Below are 18749 nucleotides of genomic sequence, written 5' to 3'. Positions count from 1 at the left end.
CTAACTATCGCCCAATAGCACTGCCTGACACAATAGAAAAGCTATTTGCAGCCTTTTTGTTAAAGCAATTACAAAGATGGATCAAAGAGACAAAAAGAGAGAATCCACGACAAACAGGATTTGTGAAAGGAGTTGGGACAGAACTGAATCTCTTCCTAATCAACATACTGAAAGCAAAAGCGCTAAAGGAAAATACTAAAATATATGTGGCTCTAGTAGATATGAAGAAAGCCTTTGACAGTATTGATCAGGAGCGATTATGGGTTAAAATGAAGGTTTGGCAATGTCCGAAAGACCTGTTGGAAGCAATAAAATCCCTCTACACGGCCACAAGTGTCAAGTTTCGGCTGAGTGACCAGGGCCATTTAACTAAATCAATCGAGACCTTTGGTGGGCTGAAACAAGGGTGGCCACTGTCCCCAACATTATTCCGCTTTTTTCTCTCAGACCACAGAGAGGCTTGGTCTAATATCAGAGCATTTCCACTGAGGCTAGGAGCTGAACCTATAATGTGTCTTCTATTTTCAGATGATTTGGTCCTGCTTGATGTAACACCGATTGGGCTACAGAGGAGCCTAGAAGCTTTGGACCAATACATGACTGAAAATGGATAACCATTTAAACACGACACTAATGATATTCGGAGGCCGTACTTGCTGACAGAGACAACAGCACAAATGGTTTATTTTTTTAAAAGCCCCTACGTCAGAAGGCATATACTTGGGAAATATCATAAATAACAGTAGGCTAGATTTACGATGTCAGCATTTCTTGCAAACAAAGTTAAAGACCTTGATCTCCCAAGCGAGATTAATACATAAACAATTTGGAAAGTTTTCCATCAGGACGGTAATGACCTTCTACCAAGCTACGGTCATCCCAGTACCAATATATGGAGCAGAAGGATTTCCCCTAACACCTTGGCAGCTATGGCCCTCGTGGGAGGGGGGCTTTTGGAGGAAAATCCTAAGGCTGCCGAACTTGATACCAACCTCCTTGATACGATTTGAATTGGGGTTGATCTGCCTGCAAGCAAAAGTCTCTTGGAAGTTTCTAATGCTATACAGAAAAGGCCACCTGCCAGACATAGCAAAACCATAGAAAATCTTGGAGGCTGCATTAAAAACTACCAACTGAGAGAATGGAGCCAAAGTTGTCAGAACTTGTTAGACCATCTCCCCGTTAAGGAAGAAGAGTTGATAATCAATCCTGTAAAGGCTAAATGGAAACTTTGGCAAGACGATTGGGTAAAGACCAAAGCAGGAAAAACCCTATATAAATTGGAGACTGCTTCAAGTGAAGAACATAAGACTTGGGGCTCAATTCCAAAGTACCTATCAACATTTCCCAATAGTTGGTATAGGTCTCAATTCCTACGTTTTAGGATGAACCTATATCCCACAAATCAGACCCTCAAGATCTACAATCGACAAACAGCTGTGGTAAACTGTAGATTTTGTGGCAAAGAAGGGACAGAAGAAACTTTGAAACATCTAACCCTTTTCTGTACGGGATTGACAGATAGGAGAACTAAATTCCAAGGAGCCCTAGTTGAGGAAACATACTCAGAAAAAGTGGAGAATTTGTGGAACATCTTGCAGCAGGGAGAATACTTCCTGGCGATATTTGCACTAGTAAAATTTCTAAAGGTAGCGTTCAATGGGGCAAACAGAGATTACTCTGAATCAACTGAAGGAAAAAAGAAAGGAGCACTCAATTGTCTTAATTGTCTAAAGTGATTTTGGATGGAACTTGTAGAACAAAAGGTTTAAAACAAAAATATGTTAAATAAAAAAATAAAGAAATACTACACAACACCAGGAACAAGTAACTCTAATCCTGCTGGCTCCATTGTGGGCAAGACGACCTTGGTTCCCACATCTGCGCAAACTGGCGATGTTCGAACCAATCAACCTCACGTGCCCCTTCAACATGCGCACCCAACACAGGGGGACAGCGTTACACCCACATCCTCAGTCTGTGAACATGGCAGCTTGGCTCCTGAAGTCATAGAGTTTCGTCATTTAAAAATACCTCAAAGGTGTATGGAAATCCTCAAGGAGGCACGTAACCCAAATACCAGGCACAGTTACTTTAACAAATGGAAAAGATTTGTAATATGGTGCCAGTCAAAACATTTAAACCCTATTGAATGTACTCCATCACACATTCTTCATTACATGCTCCACTTACTAGACTCTGGCCTAGTATTCAACTCAATCCAGGTTCACTTAGCGGCTCTATCCATGTACACCACTTCTCAGAAAAAGGTGTCCTGGTGGGAAGTCCCCGTTGTTAAGGCTTTCATGGAAACAGTAAAGAGACGTTATGACCCCATTTCAAACTCGCCTCCATGGGTGGATCTCAATATGGTACTTGAAAAGCTCATAGGTCCTCCCTTTGAGCCTATGCACAAATCCACCCTTAAACACCTAATATAAAAAGCAGCTTTTTTGGTGGTCATCACCTCCATAAGAATAGTCAGTGAGCTGCAAGCTTTATCAGTGCAAGACTCTTTCTTTGTTATTCACAAAGGCAAGTTGGTACCATGCAGGGAAGGTGGTCACGTTTCAAAAAAGGCCATCTCCAAATGGATAGTGAAATGCATACAGCTCTGCTACTACCTATTAAACAAAACTATGCCTTTCACACCAAGAGCTCACTCTACCAGAGTTACAGGAGCTAATTTGGCTTTCATTGCAAACGTTCCTCTATACCCCTTTTGCAAAGCAGCTACATGGAGTTCCATACATACTTTTTATTAGCATTACTGCATTGACACACAGCAGATTCACAGGTGGGACAAGCGGTGCTAAAACATCTATTTTCCGCTGTACCTTCTCACAGCTCACCTCCTCCCCCAGATACTGCTCGCTAGTCTATGCATAGCATGTGATCTAAGCAGATCCGCAAGCCTCAGAAGGGATGCATTACTCACCGTAATTGTATTTCTGAAGCTTGCATCTGCTTAGATTCACATGCGCCCACCCTTCCTCCCCTGTGGAGTAGAAGGTGCATAGATGTTTTCCGGCTTTATCTACTCGATCTGCTTTATTTTATCTGTACTCTGGCTACATTTCATGCTATTGCATGTCAGAAACAAAACAATCTGAGAGACCTTGACGCGTGAAGGACCATGGTTAAAGGGGACGTCACACTAGGGATAGTATTACTGGCACGCCCTGTCGATGTCCCTTTTCCAGTTTAGAAAACAAAAACTGTAATACTCTGTGGCTACCACAAGATGTCGGCCTATGCATAGCATGTGAATCTAAGCAGATACAAGCATCGGAAGTATGATTACAGTGAGTAATGTATCTCATTCTTACTATACACCGGCCTGGTTCCTAGCTCATTGGTGGTAAAGAGGGTATTTGTTGGGTGATACGAGATAGGTTTGAGGGCTCACTAAAGTAGAATCTGCAAAGCGCTTTGTTGCGCGCCACCTTGGTTGGGGGCGGGGGTGAGGAACTCGCTGAGTTCAGAGTGACCACCCAATAAATCGTGACAGGTTTGCCACTTCCATTCTGCCGCTCTGCACTTTCGTTTCAGGGCTGCAAGTTCGGAGTCATACCAGGTGTTAGGCTTGGAGGCAGGTTTCGGGCGGATCCTCATAACTGGGGCAATAATGGCAAGGGTATTGGTGATGGCCAGGTGGAGGTTCTCTCCTCTTCCACTCATCTCCCCATTAGTACATTTTGATTTGTCTTGGCAGTTTCTTCTTCAGGATTTTTTTTTTTTGTGTTAAACACGATGCACACCTTATTCACAATTGTATTTAAGTATATCAGATTATGGCTCAAAATAATTAGATTCAAAGTGAATGTAGTTAAAGGTGCAGGGGAGAAGTGCTCAGCCTTCGTATCTAGGCTGGTAAAATATACAAAGGACAATTGGTTTCCTAATTAAGGAAACCTGCGTCCCCTGCACACTATCAGAATGGCCAAAGCCTATGTGTAATTTATAGGATCTAATTGTATTACTAGTCAAGAAATACAAAGGTATCCTCTTAGTTTACTAGATAGTTCTTGGTCTTATTTTTTAAGTGAATTTATTTTCCTAGCGGACGCTGGAAAGTATCTCTAAGATAACCCAATTAATATTTGACAATTCATTCATTTATCTAAAACAGATATTTATTTAAATTTTAACAAGAAAATAAAATCTTGATCTGGCCCAACGCGGTTCGAGTATTGTTTTCACTCTTCATCAGGGGCAAAAATGTTTTCTAGAGAAAAAAATTAATGATCCAATATTATTAAAAATAGTAAAACATTCTAATAAATATTCGTGTTCATATGCTCATATAGAAAAACATAACTTCATAACTACTAAGTAGAGGCACAAAAAGGTATTTCTGTGTGGGTCATTACTTCAACCTTTAGACTCAAAGTCGTTGTTCAAAAAATGTTTAACAAAGAAGAGGCACAGTAACCATGTGCTAATGCTAGGTATCTTAGTTGGTAAATGACAAACAAATCAACATTTCCAAGATTCAAGGGAATTTATATGTTCGCATACAGTGATATTGTGTTCACTGTAAAATAAAGTTCCTTTTGTGACAAAAAAACTGCTGTGGTGGCAGTATGAGTAAACTATCTGTTTACTTAGATAAGAAGAATTTTTAAGAAGGTGCGGCCGTGTTTTCTAAAGGTGTCCTCCATTCTATGGGCACCCCCACTATGTTGGCATGGTGGTGGGTCGTCCTAGTCTAAAACAAATGGTCCGGATAAGATGGTGCAATTATTGGTGACAGAAAAGTGAATGGAGGTAATACACTTACTTATATTTGTAACGTGGGACTTGTATAGTCAAGCATCTATTCCTGCGGAGTCCTTAAAAGAATTCACCTCAAGTCTTAGTGGTTTGGTGTACAACCCTATTGAGAAAGAAAATATAATGGACAGACAAAAAAAGGGATTTTAACTATAATCAATATGACCACTGCCCGTGAATTATTGGGAGTCTAGGTGAATCTACTTACAAAATAAATGTAGTCTTCCAGGGAGTCTTCACGGTAGATGTAGTCGGGGGATCTCCAGCTGCTTCCGCTTGTAAAACGGAAGTGAAACGGGTATAAATAGTCGCAGGTGAAGTCACCCGCACATGCGCGTGATGACGTCACAACGCGGCCATTTTGATTGTATTACGTCATTCGCGCATGCGCGAAAATGACGAAAAATGCCAGAAATGAAAATCTGCTATTAAATGGAGAAATGATTGTAATTCTTCTGATCATGAAAAAAGGTCCAAGTTTGTCACTAAAGGTGTAGTATGTGACGCAGGATGTATTGTCCATGGTTAAAATTATGGGATTAGACACCTGATTATAAAGGAGGAACAAGCTGTAAGTCTTCTGAGCATGACCAGAGGCTAAGTCTGTCAAATGAGGTGTCATTTGTGTCGGAAGGCATGTGTAGTACATGGCTATTACCATAGTGCTAGACAGAAGTTGAAGTAACTAACAAAAGTAAAAATAAAGGGGCTGAGAAAATGTGTACACTGTATACATAAAGGAGTCATACTTCCCTGAGAGTAATTGCAGTGTTAATACAACATTATTAACAAAGAGAACATAAGTCCAATTGGTAGAAGAAAAAATGATGTGTACGCTGTATGCATAATTGGACTTTTTTCTTTAATAACGTTGTATAACGTTGTATTAACACTGCAAATACTCTCAGGGAAGTATGACTCCTTTATGCATACAGCGTACACATCATTTTGTTTTTCTATATGAGCATATGAAAACGAATATGTATAAGAATGTTTTATTATTATTATTATTGGATCATTAATTTTTTTCTCTAGAGAATTATGTTGTGTAAAAAAAAAGAAAACATTTTTGCCCCGATGAAGAGTGAAAACAATACTCGAAATGCGTTGGGCCAGATCAAGATTTTATTTTCTTGTTAAAATTTGAATAAATATCTGTTTTAGATAAATGAATGAATTGTCAAATATTAATTGGGTTATCTTAGAGATACTTTCCAGCGTCTGCTAGGAAAATAAATTCACTTAACAAATAAGACCAAGAACTATCTAGTAAACTAATAGGATACCTTTGTATTTCTTGACTAGTAATACAATTAGATCCAATGAATTACACATAGGCTTTGGCCATTCTGATAGTGTGCAGGGGACGCAGGTTTCCTTAAAAGGAAACCAATTGTCTTTAGTTTCTTCTCCAGGTTCAGTATATCAGTCTTCTCGTTCTTCCCAAAGCGGTGATCAAGATTGGAGGCTCTGCAGCGAGTTAGGGTTGTTCTCTTCTTTTAATAGTTGAGTGTCCTCTGCACCCTGGGTTTCCTTCTCTGCTTGTCCATGCACCTGTTGAATGTTATTTTTCATTTCAATTTGTACTACAACTCGTAGGGGCTTCAATAAATCTGTCGGCTGTCTCATATGGGGTTTTGGGATCACTTCCTTCCATGCATTTTTCTTCTTTCCACTGCTGATCGCCGGTGTGGTCTAGTTGCACTCTGTTTCCCAACTGCCTCACCCTTCCTGTGGATAATTACAAAACCTTTGTTTGGTTCCTTAAATTATTTTATATTTCACAGGATACATCTGCATATAGAGGATACTGTGGGTTCTCAGATTTCTCTTCACCCCCTTAAAGCTTTGTCATAGCTGTTGCACCTTTTTGGTGTAATCTGGGAGGTCCATGACCAAGCTACCATTCTTATGTATAGGTCCTTTATGCCTTGCAGCTTGGAGTATGGAGTCTCAATCTCTGAAGTTGAATAATTTGGCAACAATGGGTCTAGGTCTAGCCCCAGGGGAGGGATTTTGGCTGGCACTGTGTGGGCTGTTTCTACTGCAAAACATTTAGATAGGCCTTTGTGTCATAGGTTCCTTACAGCCAGTTCTCCAGGAATAATTCAGTTGATCCCTTCTCCTCTCCTGCTGACCCCCGTCTACTCATAGGCTGGTATGACCTTCTGCATCTTCGCCCCGTGATTCCAGGTCATAGGTTACCTGTTAAATCATCTACAAGGCTGTCATCCTGAAGTCCCCAACCTGCCTCATTGAGAAACTCAGCATCTCCGGAGGCCTGTGATCCACCAAAAGGAAATGTGCAGATTTGAATTACGATGGTGCAGGAATGAAAGAACCAGAAGAAAGGCCTTCTCCATCTATACTCAAAGACTCTGCAGCCTCCTCCCGTCAACATCAGACTTGCCCCATCACTTCTACAATTCAGGAAAGAGCCCAAGACCTTCCTCATAAAGGAATGGTTCCTCCTTAACACCTAGGTCCATACACCCTGCACTCCCCACCCTACCTGATACTCGATGATCTTCTCCCTGCTGTCTCCTCCTCACCCCTCGCCCCGGTTGCTTGTAGATCCCTTGCTGCTAATTGCCCTCCTGTTAGCTTCCTGTTCCTTTTTTCTCTGCTTCCCTCACTGTGTTCCTCCCCCTATGATTGTAAAGCGCTGTGTTGCTTCCCGAAGCCAGGTCCGCGCTCAATAAATACCCTAATAATGATAATAAAAACCTGTAGAAGGTTTGCAAACTGTTTTTGAGATTTCTTGTTCCAGAGTATTGGTTTTAAATTCAAGATCTGCCTACTATATGCCATCTCATAGACATCGGCAGGTAGAAAGTTTGCATCCACTACCATTTCGGCAAGTTTGATTTCTAAAGCCATTCTTGAGTCCTGTACTCCAGTCGGCTCGGAGATTTTCTTCTCTAGAAGCACAGTTTGTGAATGAACCAGTGATTGTGTTGAAGAGGAGTCTTCAGGATGTGGTCCTTCACCACATACCGTCTATTCCTCCATTTTGGGTTAATGTGTATTGGTGTTTACTGTTAGTTCCATCCATTGCTGCTGGATATCTCTCGTTCCACTGTCCATGATCGGGCATTGATGATGCAAGGTCTTATAACCTAACTATTTAGCCACGTGATCTTATAGTTGCCTTTACAAAGTGTTGGCGGTATTTGGGTTCTGGTGTTTTGTCCAAGGGACACGAGACGATGTCGCATGTAGAAAGTGACTGATCTGCACTGACACTCTTTCTACCAGTGGCGTCATGTGTTCATTGATAAAATGTTAATTCTGTATATTTCCCAACAGCTACAGAACGAGTTTTAATACAGATGCATGCTTAACTGTCCCAGTGTTCACATGGTGCCTTGAATGTTTTCGTGTTTCTATGTTGGGCACTGCAGAGAAATGTTTTGTTGTTGTTGAGGACAGACTAAACGACCCACAAAGCTATTGCATTGGAGTGCAGCTGGGAAGAAGATGGCATGTGAGGAGGGACCGACAGCGTGTGGGTGTTTGGTTATTTACACATCCATTGACTGCTCTTCACCATGCTAATCCCTTTGGCCAGTTGTACCCAGGCTACCTGCCCACCATACATGCTTTTGGGATCTCTGAGCTAGTTCTGGCACAGAGTAAATCAGACTTTGTCCTCCCAGTGTACTTTCTAGCAGTCTGCTGAGAGTTAGGGCCTTACTTGCAGCTGTAAATGCACTACTGTTATAATACAAATGCCTTAACCAAATGTGCCATCACCCACTTGATTTATATCGGTCCCTTGCACATATGTCCTGTTAAAAACAAGCAATACAAACGAAGCCAATAGTTGTGGCTTGTGTATAGGCCTACACAAAATCCACAACTTTTGGCATTTCAGCGCTTGTTAAATGATGTATTTTTTCTCTTCAAGATATTTAGATATGTACACATTAGAAAGTGACTCTCGGGTGTAACGCATCTGTAATCAAACAAATAATAACTCTTCGGCTGACTGATTTGCTCCACGCAGGTCAAATATGCAATGAAAGAATACGCCTGCACTGCAGTGGATGTTATTTCACGCCGCACGCGACTGGCCTTTCTAAATGCGCAGGCTGCAGAGGAGGCCCTGCCAAGAATTGTGGACATCATGGGCAAAGAGCTGAACTGGAGTGACGAGAAGAAAAAGGTACAGTTCCATTCAGATGGAAAAGCGTTGCATCTGTAAGATAAACCGGCCCCAGTGTATTTTTTGTTGTTGCATGTAACAACGCTGCGTTGAAATACGATTTTGTTTAAAAGAGTATTTAATTTGAGGACAATTGCAAGATGTAATCATGTTAGTATGTGTTACTGTGGCCGATTCACCCATAATTAACCGATTTTCCAGCTGCTCCCTGTAGCAATGCAAATACGATACGTTGTTGTTCCACCAGAGTTTCCTGTTTAATAGCGTTCTCTGTGAAACACACCCTACACCCTCGTTTTGGTGTAGAACGGGTCATTTCCCTGTGTACTTCCTGTTGGTGTAAATGTTGCGTGCGTACTAAATACGCCTCTATGAAACCGAGCGTGTACCTTTTTCCGTCGAACACTTTTAAAGCACCACGCATGCTTCCGCTCCTGTGCCCTCTTCCCAGTGTGCATGCGCGGTGTGTTTTTTCATCTTAATTACCTTGTATACGTTTTAAGCACCTTTTTGCCAGCCGCCGCTGCTACTGATTGAATTTCTCAAAGGAGAAACAATTAAAATTAAGTGAAAGGAATCAATAGGATATCAGTGTCAAGGCCTTCCCCTGAGGGATCAAGGTAGGAAGCACATAAGCGCGCGAGCTCTTCGCCGCCTCGACATCTATAAAGACTGGAGCACTGTTGTGAGAAGATTGGATGCAGGCGCATTTGCCTCTAAAGGGCACGCCGGAAAGGAGGGAGGCTGAGGGGGTTTGCCGGCGAGAGGCGCATGAAAGGTGAAGGGAAATAAGGCAAGATTCCGATTGTGGTGAATGCTACGCCACGAAGCGGCCTCCCAACATCATGATAATAACGATAATGACCATAGAGATTGTTCTATATAATATAGCGCTTCATGCCAAATTGCTCTTGCTTCTAAACGCTGTGGTGCTCGCATTCATATTATCGCCCTTGAGAGGATGAAGGGCTTATCGTCCCTTTCATGTTGTATTATTAATATAAAATTGCCATAACATTATATTTTCATGTTCAACAATGTGTAAACAAGTTAACACATTGGCTCTGGTTGCAGCAGTGGTGTTAAAAATAAAAACGGACAGTTTTTGCAAATACTTTTTTTTTTAAATTATTTATTTATATTATATATAATATATACAACATATCAGCAACAGCAATATTATCCAAAACCAAATACAGAAAGTACATAAAAAACAATTAAAAATATAAACACTCAAGACAATTCAAGAACTAACCTAAAAGAAATCATTAAACACATTCCAGATCTTCTCATATGTAGAACATTTACCTTTCAATTTGTAAATCATTTTCTCTGTCCGTGACAGGCTATGCATTTCCTGTATCCACTCCTCATAGGAAGGTGAGACCCGCCCCTTCCACCCACGGAGAATCAGTCTCTTGGCCACAATGAATGCACGAAAAATCTACTTTTTGTGTGCAGAGCTGACATCGTCCAACCCGGAAACATCACCAAGGATTACCGTCCTAAAATCAAGGGCCAGCCCACCTCCTGCAATCCTGTCACACACATTACAAACTTCACTCCAAAAATATCTGACTTTCACACATTCCCACCACATGTGTTCCAATGACCCGACTGCATGAACGCACCCCCAACAGTTAGAATTGTCAGACATACCTCTTTTATGCAATGTTTCAGGGCAACAGTATACCCTGTTCAGGATCTTGATCTGTCGAGACCGTTCACCCAGATTCAGGGAGCACAAAGATACATTACGACACATATTCTGCCAGACATCCAAATCAGTCTCTGATCCGATTTTCTCACTCCATACTCTCCGCAAATTGTCATTACTCCGAAAATTTGACACCATTAGTTTGTAAAGCCGACTGGCCAGACCGCCACACTTCCCACTCAAATCTGTCAGCAGCGCGCACACATCCAAAGAGTCGGACCAATCAACCTCGCCAACCGCTCTCTTAAGCCGTCTGTATGCAGAGTCCGATAAACCTTCAAAGTTCCATCTCTCTCTCAGCTCCGCTGCAGTCAACCATCGATCCTCATTCCCCAAATCAGAAACCTGTTTAATATCCATCAGAAACCATTCAGGCCAAAAAACTGTCCTCAAATTGTCCCTTATCTTAGGATTCAACCAAATAGAGGCACTCTTACACTTAAATGCATCTCGACCAAGCCATGATAAAACTGCAGTCCATGACTTGCGCAAAAATTACGTTGCTAACAAATCACCACCCTGAATCTTGGTATTAGTGGTCAACAAGGCTGTCGGTCCCAGCGGCCCATAGGCACTCGATTCTGCTACCGCCCAGTTGTCCAATTCACTAGTTAAAAATGGAACAAAAGAATGAGCGGAAAAGGCCAAATGATAGGCCTGAAAATTCGGTACTCCCAGTCCACCTAAATGAACTGGAAGCTGCAACTTCCACAGAGTAAGTCTTGGTGGCTTTTTGTCCCACAAAAATTCCTGAACTAGGCGGTCCAAATCATTCCAGTAACTGCTCTTAATACTCAGAGGAAGCATATTAGATATGAAGTTGATCTTAGGAGTTGTATTCATCTTCAGGGCATTAACTTTACCCCATAAAGAAAGATTAAGCAAAGACCACCTTTCTAATTCCGATTTATATTCTCGAATAACCACACTCATGTTTTCATCTACCATCTTGGAAAGAGGATACGTCAGCCATACCCTTAAATAACGCATGCGAACCTCACACCACGTAAATCCCTGCCCCGTAACCAGGGTCTTATCGCATCTATTCGTCAGAGGCAACACTTCAGATTTCAAACGGTTAATTTTATAGCCTGCACAATCATGAAATTCCGACAAAAGCCTCATCAAACTGGGTATGGACACTTGCAAATTCTCCAATACCAATAAAAGGTCGTCCGCATAAAGCCAAGCCTTCTGAGTCACCCCCCATCAACTCACTCCACGCAGATCTGTGTCATGTTTGATGCGAACAGCTAAAGGTTCAATTGCCAGAATGAACAACATAGGCGAGAGCGGGCAACCCTGACGCATGCCGCGCTCCAAACTGAAAGGTTCTGAAATTACTCCATTAGTCCTAACTGCCGCAGTTGGTCTTGAATATAGAAGAGCAACCCAAGAGATGAACTCCTCACCCAAATTCATCTTCCTCAGTACAGAATATAAATAATCCCAACTCACTCTGTCGAACGTTTTTTCTGCATCAAGCGACAGGACCGCGGCATCACAGTTCGTCCTATCCGCCATTTCCATAGTAAGCAACAACCTCCTGATGTTACTAGATGTACGCCTATTTCTCATGAAACCAGATTGTTCCTCTCCAATCAAAGTAGGCAATAAATGCACCAGGCGTATAGCTAGGACCTTAGCAAGTATCTTATTATCAATATTGATTAGGCTAATCGGACGGTAACTGGCCGGGAGATTACGATCTTTACCCTTTTTCAAAAATACCGAGACAGACGCATGATTAGTACTTTTAGGCAGCGTCCCAGTCTGTTTGCTAGAAACAAACACGTCTCTCAAGAGTTCCAAGGCTGAATTCGGAAGAATCTTATAAAACTCACAAGGGAGCCCATCAGGACCCGGGGATTTACCTGTATTCAGCACCGAAATCGCCCCTTTGATTTCTTCCACCGTAATCTCAACACCAAGTAGATCACGATCGTTATCGAAAACCTTCGGCATCGGCAAATTACCAAAGAAGTTCTCACCCTCACCGGTAATACCCGCCTCATTGCTATATAGATTCTCGTAGTAGTCTCGAAAGAAGTCTTCTACCATCCTTGTCAATAATAGACGTAATTGCAGATTCCAAAATCCTTTTCTTTAACCTGTATGCCAACCATCTGTCACAACGCTCCCCCTTCTCAAAATATGTACATTAAGAATAGAACAAGCCTCGTTCAGCCCTCATTGTCAAAAAGTCCTCCATTTCTTTTTTAAGTTTCTTCAAAGTTGCCAAGGAAACAGAATTAGTCGGATCAAGCATCAGATCCCTCGAGATCCCACTAATACGCTGATCTAAATCACGCCTCATACGCTCCTCCTTTTTTCGTTTACCACACGACTGTAACGCTCACCTGATTCCCGTAGAGGCGCCGGTCTTGACTGGGCGTATACCGTATCTTCAAAGGTGATGTGTAACACACGGCTGGCTCTTTGGGCTGGACCTCTGTGCACTGTATGTCTGACTCGAAGGGTAAGATGTCTTAGGTAAGTGAACGCTGTGCTCTCCATCTGCCTCGGGGCAGGGTGCTGTAACCAGTTTCTTCACTGGATAAGGGGAGCAGGCCTCTTGACTTCAGAGGACTGCTGTCTGTCGTTTACTGCACGAACGGTAAGTTTCGAGTAATTCTAATGTCTTTAAAGTCTTTAGTAATGATGTCTCTTGTTTTGCAGGGTTCCGGCGATGGCGGATGACGGGCTGAAGTGAGTTGAAGATGGAGTCCGTGTGATGAATAGAAGCGCCTGGAAGCACGTAAGTAAGCGCTTGTTGCCTGCTTCACGATGCGCTCTAACTGTCTTTTTATTTTGCAGGTACAAGTTCGGAGCGGCTGCAGGGTGCCGGAATACCCACTGGGTTAGATGTGGAAAGGAGTAATGGCACGTGAGTATTAAAGTTCCCCAATGTCTTTAAACGCAACTTGTTTTGTCTTTCAGATGCGGGATGCAGCGCCGAAGGCCTCCGGAGCGTGCGAAGAGTTGGTAAGCTTTTGTCTTTCAGATGCCGGAATGCAGTGTGAAGACCTCCGGAGCGCACGAAGAGTAGGTAAGCCTTTGTCTTTCAGATGCCGGAATGCAGCGTGAGGCGTTGGTGACAGCCGATGGACCAGGTAAGTGAAGAGCTGTCACTGAAGACCGTAATGCTAACCTGTTCTTTCTTGTCTTTATAGGTGTTGCTGAAGACTGGATTCAGGATGGTAAGCCTTTTTCCTTAGGCCCAGGATCAGATGCAGAAGACACGATGAGCGTTCTGCTGCAGGGGATGCAGAATAACGCAAAGCAAGATTCATCCATCGGGTGTGGTTTAAATAGCCTCCTGTAGTGCTTAGGTGTCTCCTTCCACAGCCACGCCTAGGTAAGAAAAGAGTTCCTGCTTTCCAGAAGAGTTCCAGTGTTCTGAATCTAGGGAGTGGCTGGTGCCCCACCCAAAAGGAAAAGTAGTTCCAAACAGAAGAGGATCAGAGGCTCAACTGGCAGGCAAGTAAGCAGCATGGTCTACTGCAGGTAAGTCCACCCAAGCATTATGAGCCCGGCGCTTCCAGCGCTGGGACTGGGCATATTTATGAGCCTGGTGCCACTGGCGCCAGGACTGGGTCCAAAAGGTCCCAATTGGGACTGGTTAGCACTCGGAACCTGGGTTATGGATCTGCTTCCAAGGGAGTTGGGAAAACCCTGACCTTTTGGAAGCAGAGATCATGACAGTACCCCCCCTCAAGGCCCCTCCCAAACCGGGCTTCTCCGGGGGTTTTGGCTTGTCAGGAAATGTTCGGTGAAATCTTTTGATTAGGCAAGGAGCGTGGACATATTCAGCAGGTTCCCAGGATCTCTCTTGGGGGCCGTAGCCTTTCCAGTCAATTAGGTAAAATAGTTTAGATTTGGAGATCTTGGAGTCCAGAATGCTTTTGACTTCAAACTCGAGTTTTCCATCAACTAGGATAGGTTTTGGAGATTTAGTTAGTCGGGTTTGAGGTTGCACGGGTTTTAATAGAGAGACGTGGAAGACCGGATGTATCTTCATGTGCGGGGGCAAGTCCAACTTGACCGCTACTGGGTTTACTATGGTAGTGATGGAATAGGGACCAAGGTATCTTGGGTTGAATGTGCGTGGCCCTTTTAGAGGTAGATATTTGGTGGATAACCAGACTTGATCCCCTACTTGATATTGAGGGGCTTCCTTCCGATGTTGATCTGCTCCTTTCTTGTATTGTTCTTTAGCCCTTTGAAGGTGAGAAACAGCTTCCTTAAAGGCTTGGGTGATTGTAGAATGCAGGTAGTCTACTGCTGGTGTTTCAAGATCTTGGAGGGGATCCAACTCCGAGGTTGGAGGGTGACTGCCGTACAAAAGAAAAAACGGGGTTTTCCCAGTTCCCGAATGGACCGAGTTATTGTAGGCATATTCGGCTATCCAAAGGATGTCTTTCCAAGTTTTTTCAGTTTGTTGCAGCATGCATCGTAAATACTGTTCCAGAGTTTGATTGGTCCTCTCGGTTTGTCCGTCGGTCTGAGGGTGGTGACTGGTCGATAGTCTCACATCAATTTGAGCCGACCGACAGCAACTTCGCCAAAAATGAGAAATAAATTGACTACCTCGATCCGAAATTAGAACTGAAGGAAAACCGTGCAGTCGGACGATGTTTTCGAGAAATTCTCGGGCCAGAGTTGCTGCTGTTGGCAAGCCTTTGAGCGGAATGAAATGCGCCATCTTGGAGAATAAGTCCACGATTACTAGAATCGTATTGTATCCGGAGCATGGAGGTAGATCGGTGATGAAGTCCATAGAAAGCGTATGCCAAGGGCGAGGTGGGATGTCAATAGGGCGTAAGAGGCCTGCTGGTCTTTCCTTTTGACTCTTGTTTTGGGCGCATACTCCACAGGACATTATAAAGTCTCTGATATCTTTTTTCCAAGACGGCCACCAGAAGTAGCGCTTGATCTTTTCTGAGGTCTTGACCATACCGGGATGTCCTTCCATTAAAGAATCGTGATAACAAGAGATTACTTTTTTCTGTAAATCTGTGCTGGGTAGGTATAATCGTTCTTGGAAATACAATAAGTTGTCCTTTACTGCAAAGTCCTTTCCCTGCAGATGCCAATTCTGTATGTCTGCTGGAGTTACAAGTTGCCTGGCTTTATCCTTAACTTCCTCTATGGATTCTGTGGCGATTACACCCAGAATTCTTTGTTCGGGAATGATTGGTACAGGTTTAGGGTTGATCAAGTGTTCTTCCACTCCCATCCGAGAAAGGGCATCAGCTTTACCGTTCTTTGTACCAGGTCGATAGGTAATTATGAAGTCAAACTCGGCAAAGACTAATGCCCAACAGAGTTGTCTAGAGGATTGGGCTTTTGCGGTTTTCAAATATTGCAGGTTTCGGTGATCCGTAATCACAGTAACGGTGTGTCAGGCCCCCAGCAGATAATGCCGCCAAGCCTTAAAGGCAGACTTGATAGCCAGAAGTTCCTTGTCAGTAATCGTGTAATTGATTTCAGGAGGCGAGAATTTGCGGGACCAAAATGCCACGGGATGCAACTGATTGGTTACCGGGTCCTTTTGTGATAGAACTGCCCCCATGGCAAGGCTTGAAGCATCAGTTTCCACGATGTAGGGGAGTTCGGGGCGAGGGTGTTTTAAGATTGGTGCAGAGATAAATTTAGTCTTCAAATCCTGGAAAGCTTGTTCCGCCTAGGTAGACCATTCAAAACGTTTGTTTTTCTTTAACAAGGCAGTGATGGGCTGGACTATTCGAGAGAATTCGGGGATAAACCTGCGGTAAAAGTTAGCGAAGCCTAACATGCTTTGCACACCTTTTACGGAGGATGGTGATGGCCATTTGAGAACTGCATCGACCTTCTTTGAATCCATACGCACTGCGCCAGGTGATATGAATCCCAAGAATTCAACTTCAGTCACGTTGAAAACACATTTTTCCAACTTAGCGAAAAGTTTGTGTTGACGCAATCTTTCGAGGACCATTTTCACGTGTTTCCGATGTTCAGATTCCGATGAAGAATAAACGAGGATGTCGTCAATGTAAACAACAACACACACATCTATGAGCTCTCTGAGGACATCGTTCATAAAATATTGAAAGGCGGCCGGGGCATTGCAAAGTCCGAAGGGCATGACCTGATATTCAAATAGCCCATACTTGGTGCGGAAGGCCGTCTTCCATTCATCGCCCTCTTTTACTCGTACCAAGTGGTAAGCTCCTCTAAGATCCAGCTTTGTATATATGCATGCTTTTCTGACTTGGTCCAGGAGTTCAGGGATCAAAGGTAACGGATATCTATTCTTAACGGTGATCTGGTTCAGGGAGCGATAATCTATACAAGTTCTAAGGTCTCCTTCCTTTTTTGGAACGAAGAACAAAGCTGAAGAAGCACGGGACTTGGAAGGACGAATAAACCCATTTGCCAGGTATTGATCCAGGTATTGTCGAAGGTGAAGGTTCTCAGGCTCGGTGAGGGCATAAATTCTACTACAAGGAGGAGTAGATCCAGGTATCAGGTCTATCTGGCAGTCATAAGACCTATGAGGAGGTAGAGAGTTAGCCTGATCCTTCCGGAAAACATCTTGGTATTCTAGGTATTCGGGAGGTAACTGGGGAGTCTCTGAAGAAATTGCTGCCAGTGCAACACCAGGTGGAGGGTGACAAGTAGAGACACATTCTGGAAACTGGACTGTTCTTGCTCGCCAATCGATCAGAGGATTGTGTTTCTCTAACCAAGGTATTCCTAGAATAATCTGAAACTGAGGGGCCTTGATCACATCGAACACGATCTTCTCATGGTGTCCATCTTGACTTACTAGCGTCACCTCTTGAGTGGTATGCGTTACTGGCCCGGAGGCTATCTCCGTACCATCCACCGTAGTAATGACGTCCTTTACAGCCTTGGGACAAAGAGTTAGATTCATCCTCAAAACCATTTCATGATCCACATAATTGCCGATGGCACCGCTGTCGACGTAAACTTCAATTGCATGTAATCGATCCGGATTATCAGGGCTAATGAGGACCATAGGTATCACGAAATGCGAGGTCACGGAACTGGTTTTCACGCTCGGCAAGAGGACCTCTATTCTTGTCGGGCGAGGTCGTTTCCCTGCTCAGAGTTTGTAACTTTGGTAACTGCAGCTCCTACTGCCTTCTTGGCAGGTTTCACCGGACAGTCTCGAAGAAAGTGCCCTGAGTTTCCGCAATAGAGGCATAATTGCAACTGTTTTCTCCTTTCCCGCTCCTTTTGTGTTAGAGGACCTTTCAGACCCCCTATTTGCATGGGTTCCCCGGAGTCTACTCCTTTGGAAGGAGTTGGCGGTTTGGAAAATACTCGAGCATCAAACTTGGAACGATCGGCCTTCCTGTTCTGCAGTCTGTGATCTATTTGAACGACTAAGTCTATATAGTCCGAACAATCTTGTGGGGGATTCACTACTTGGGCTTACACATCTTTGAGCTCTCCACGTAGACCTCTATAAAACAGCGTAATCCTTTTGTCCTCAGGCCATTGAGTTTCCACTATCAGTCTGTTGAAAGACGCAATATAAGCCAAAAGGTCTTGATTACCTTGTCGCAACGAAAGAAGCTCATTGTCCAAGGCCTGCCCCTGTGAATGTCTTGCGAACAGTTTTTCCATACTTAGCTGAAAAGCTTGAAAATCATGGAGGACCGGATCATCTTGATTTACTAGAGGAATCGACCAGTCTGCCGCATTGCCACTAAGGTACGAAAGCACGAAAGCTACTTTAGCTTGATCAGTTGGAAAGGCTGCTGGCCGGCATAAGAAATGCAACCGGCACTGATTGATAAATACTGCAAACCTCTTTGGGTCACCAGAAAATCGTTCGGGCGGAGCCAGAGGTACATTCCCAGGTAGGTTGATCTGCACTGGATTCATAGAGGATGTAGAAGGAAGATTTCCCCCAGATGCGGGTAACGGGGTCTGTCCGGCTTGTGACTGTAGCAATTGTCTAGCGAGATCATCTGTTCGCTCCTTGGAAATAATCAGTTCCCTTCTTAGAGCGTTCGTTTCCTGACAGGCTGCATGCACTTCTGCCCTTAGTTCCCCAAGTAACTGGGCTAGCTG

General features: G+C 43.5%; 1 protein-coding gene across 11 annotated transcripts in view; it reads left to right on the top strand.

The window, feature by feature from the left end:
- GPD2 (glycerol-3-phosphate dehydrogenase 2) overlaps positions 1 to 18749 on the top strand; it is a 2458594-nt gene that overhangs the window by 2003788 nt on the left and 436057 nt on the right. For all 11 annotated transcript variants that reach the window (XM_069616409.1, XM_069616412.1, XM_069616410.1 and 8 more), the window contains one exon: positions 8786 to 8944. In XM_069616409.1, the coding sequence (XP_069472510.1) occupies positions 8786 to 8944 (159 nt within the window). The remainder of the gene's footprint in view (positions 1 to 8785; positions 8945 to 18749) is intronic.

Source organism: Ambystoma mexicanum, chromosome 9 (genome assembly GCF_040938575.1).
Source record: "Ambystoma mexicanum isolate Mex_15411 chromosome 9, UKY_AmexF1_1, whole genome shotgun sequence".
Classification (NCBI taxonomy): Eukaryota; Metazoa; Chordata; class Amphibia; order Caudata; family Ambystomatidae; genus Ambystoma; species Ambystoma mexicanum.
This window is presented reverse-complemented; position numbering and strand designations above follow the sequence as displayed.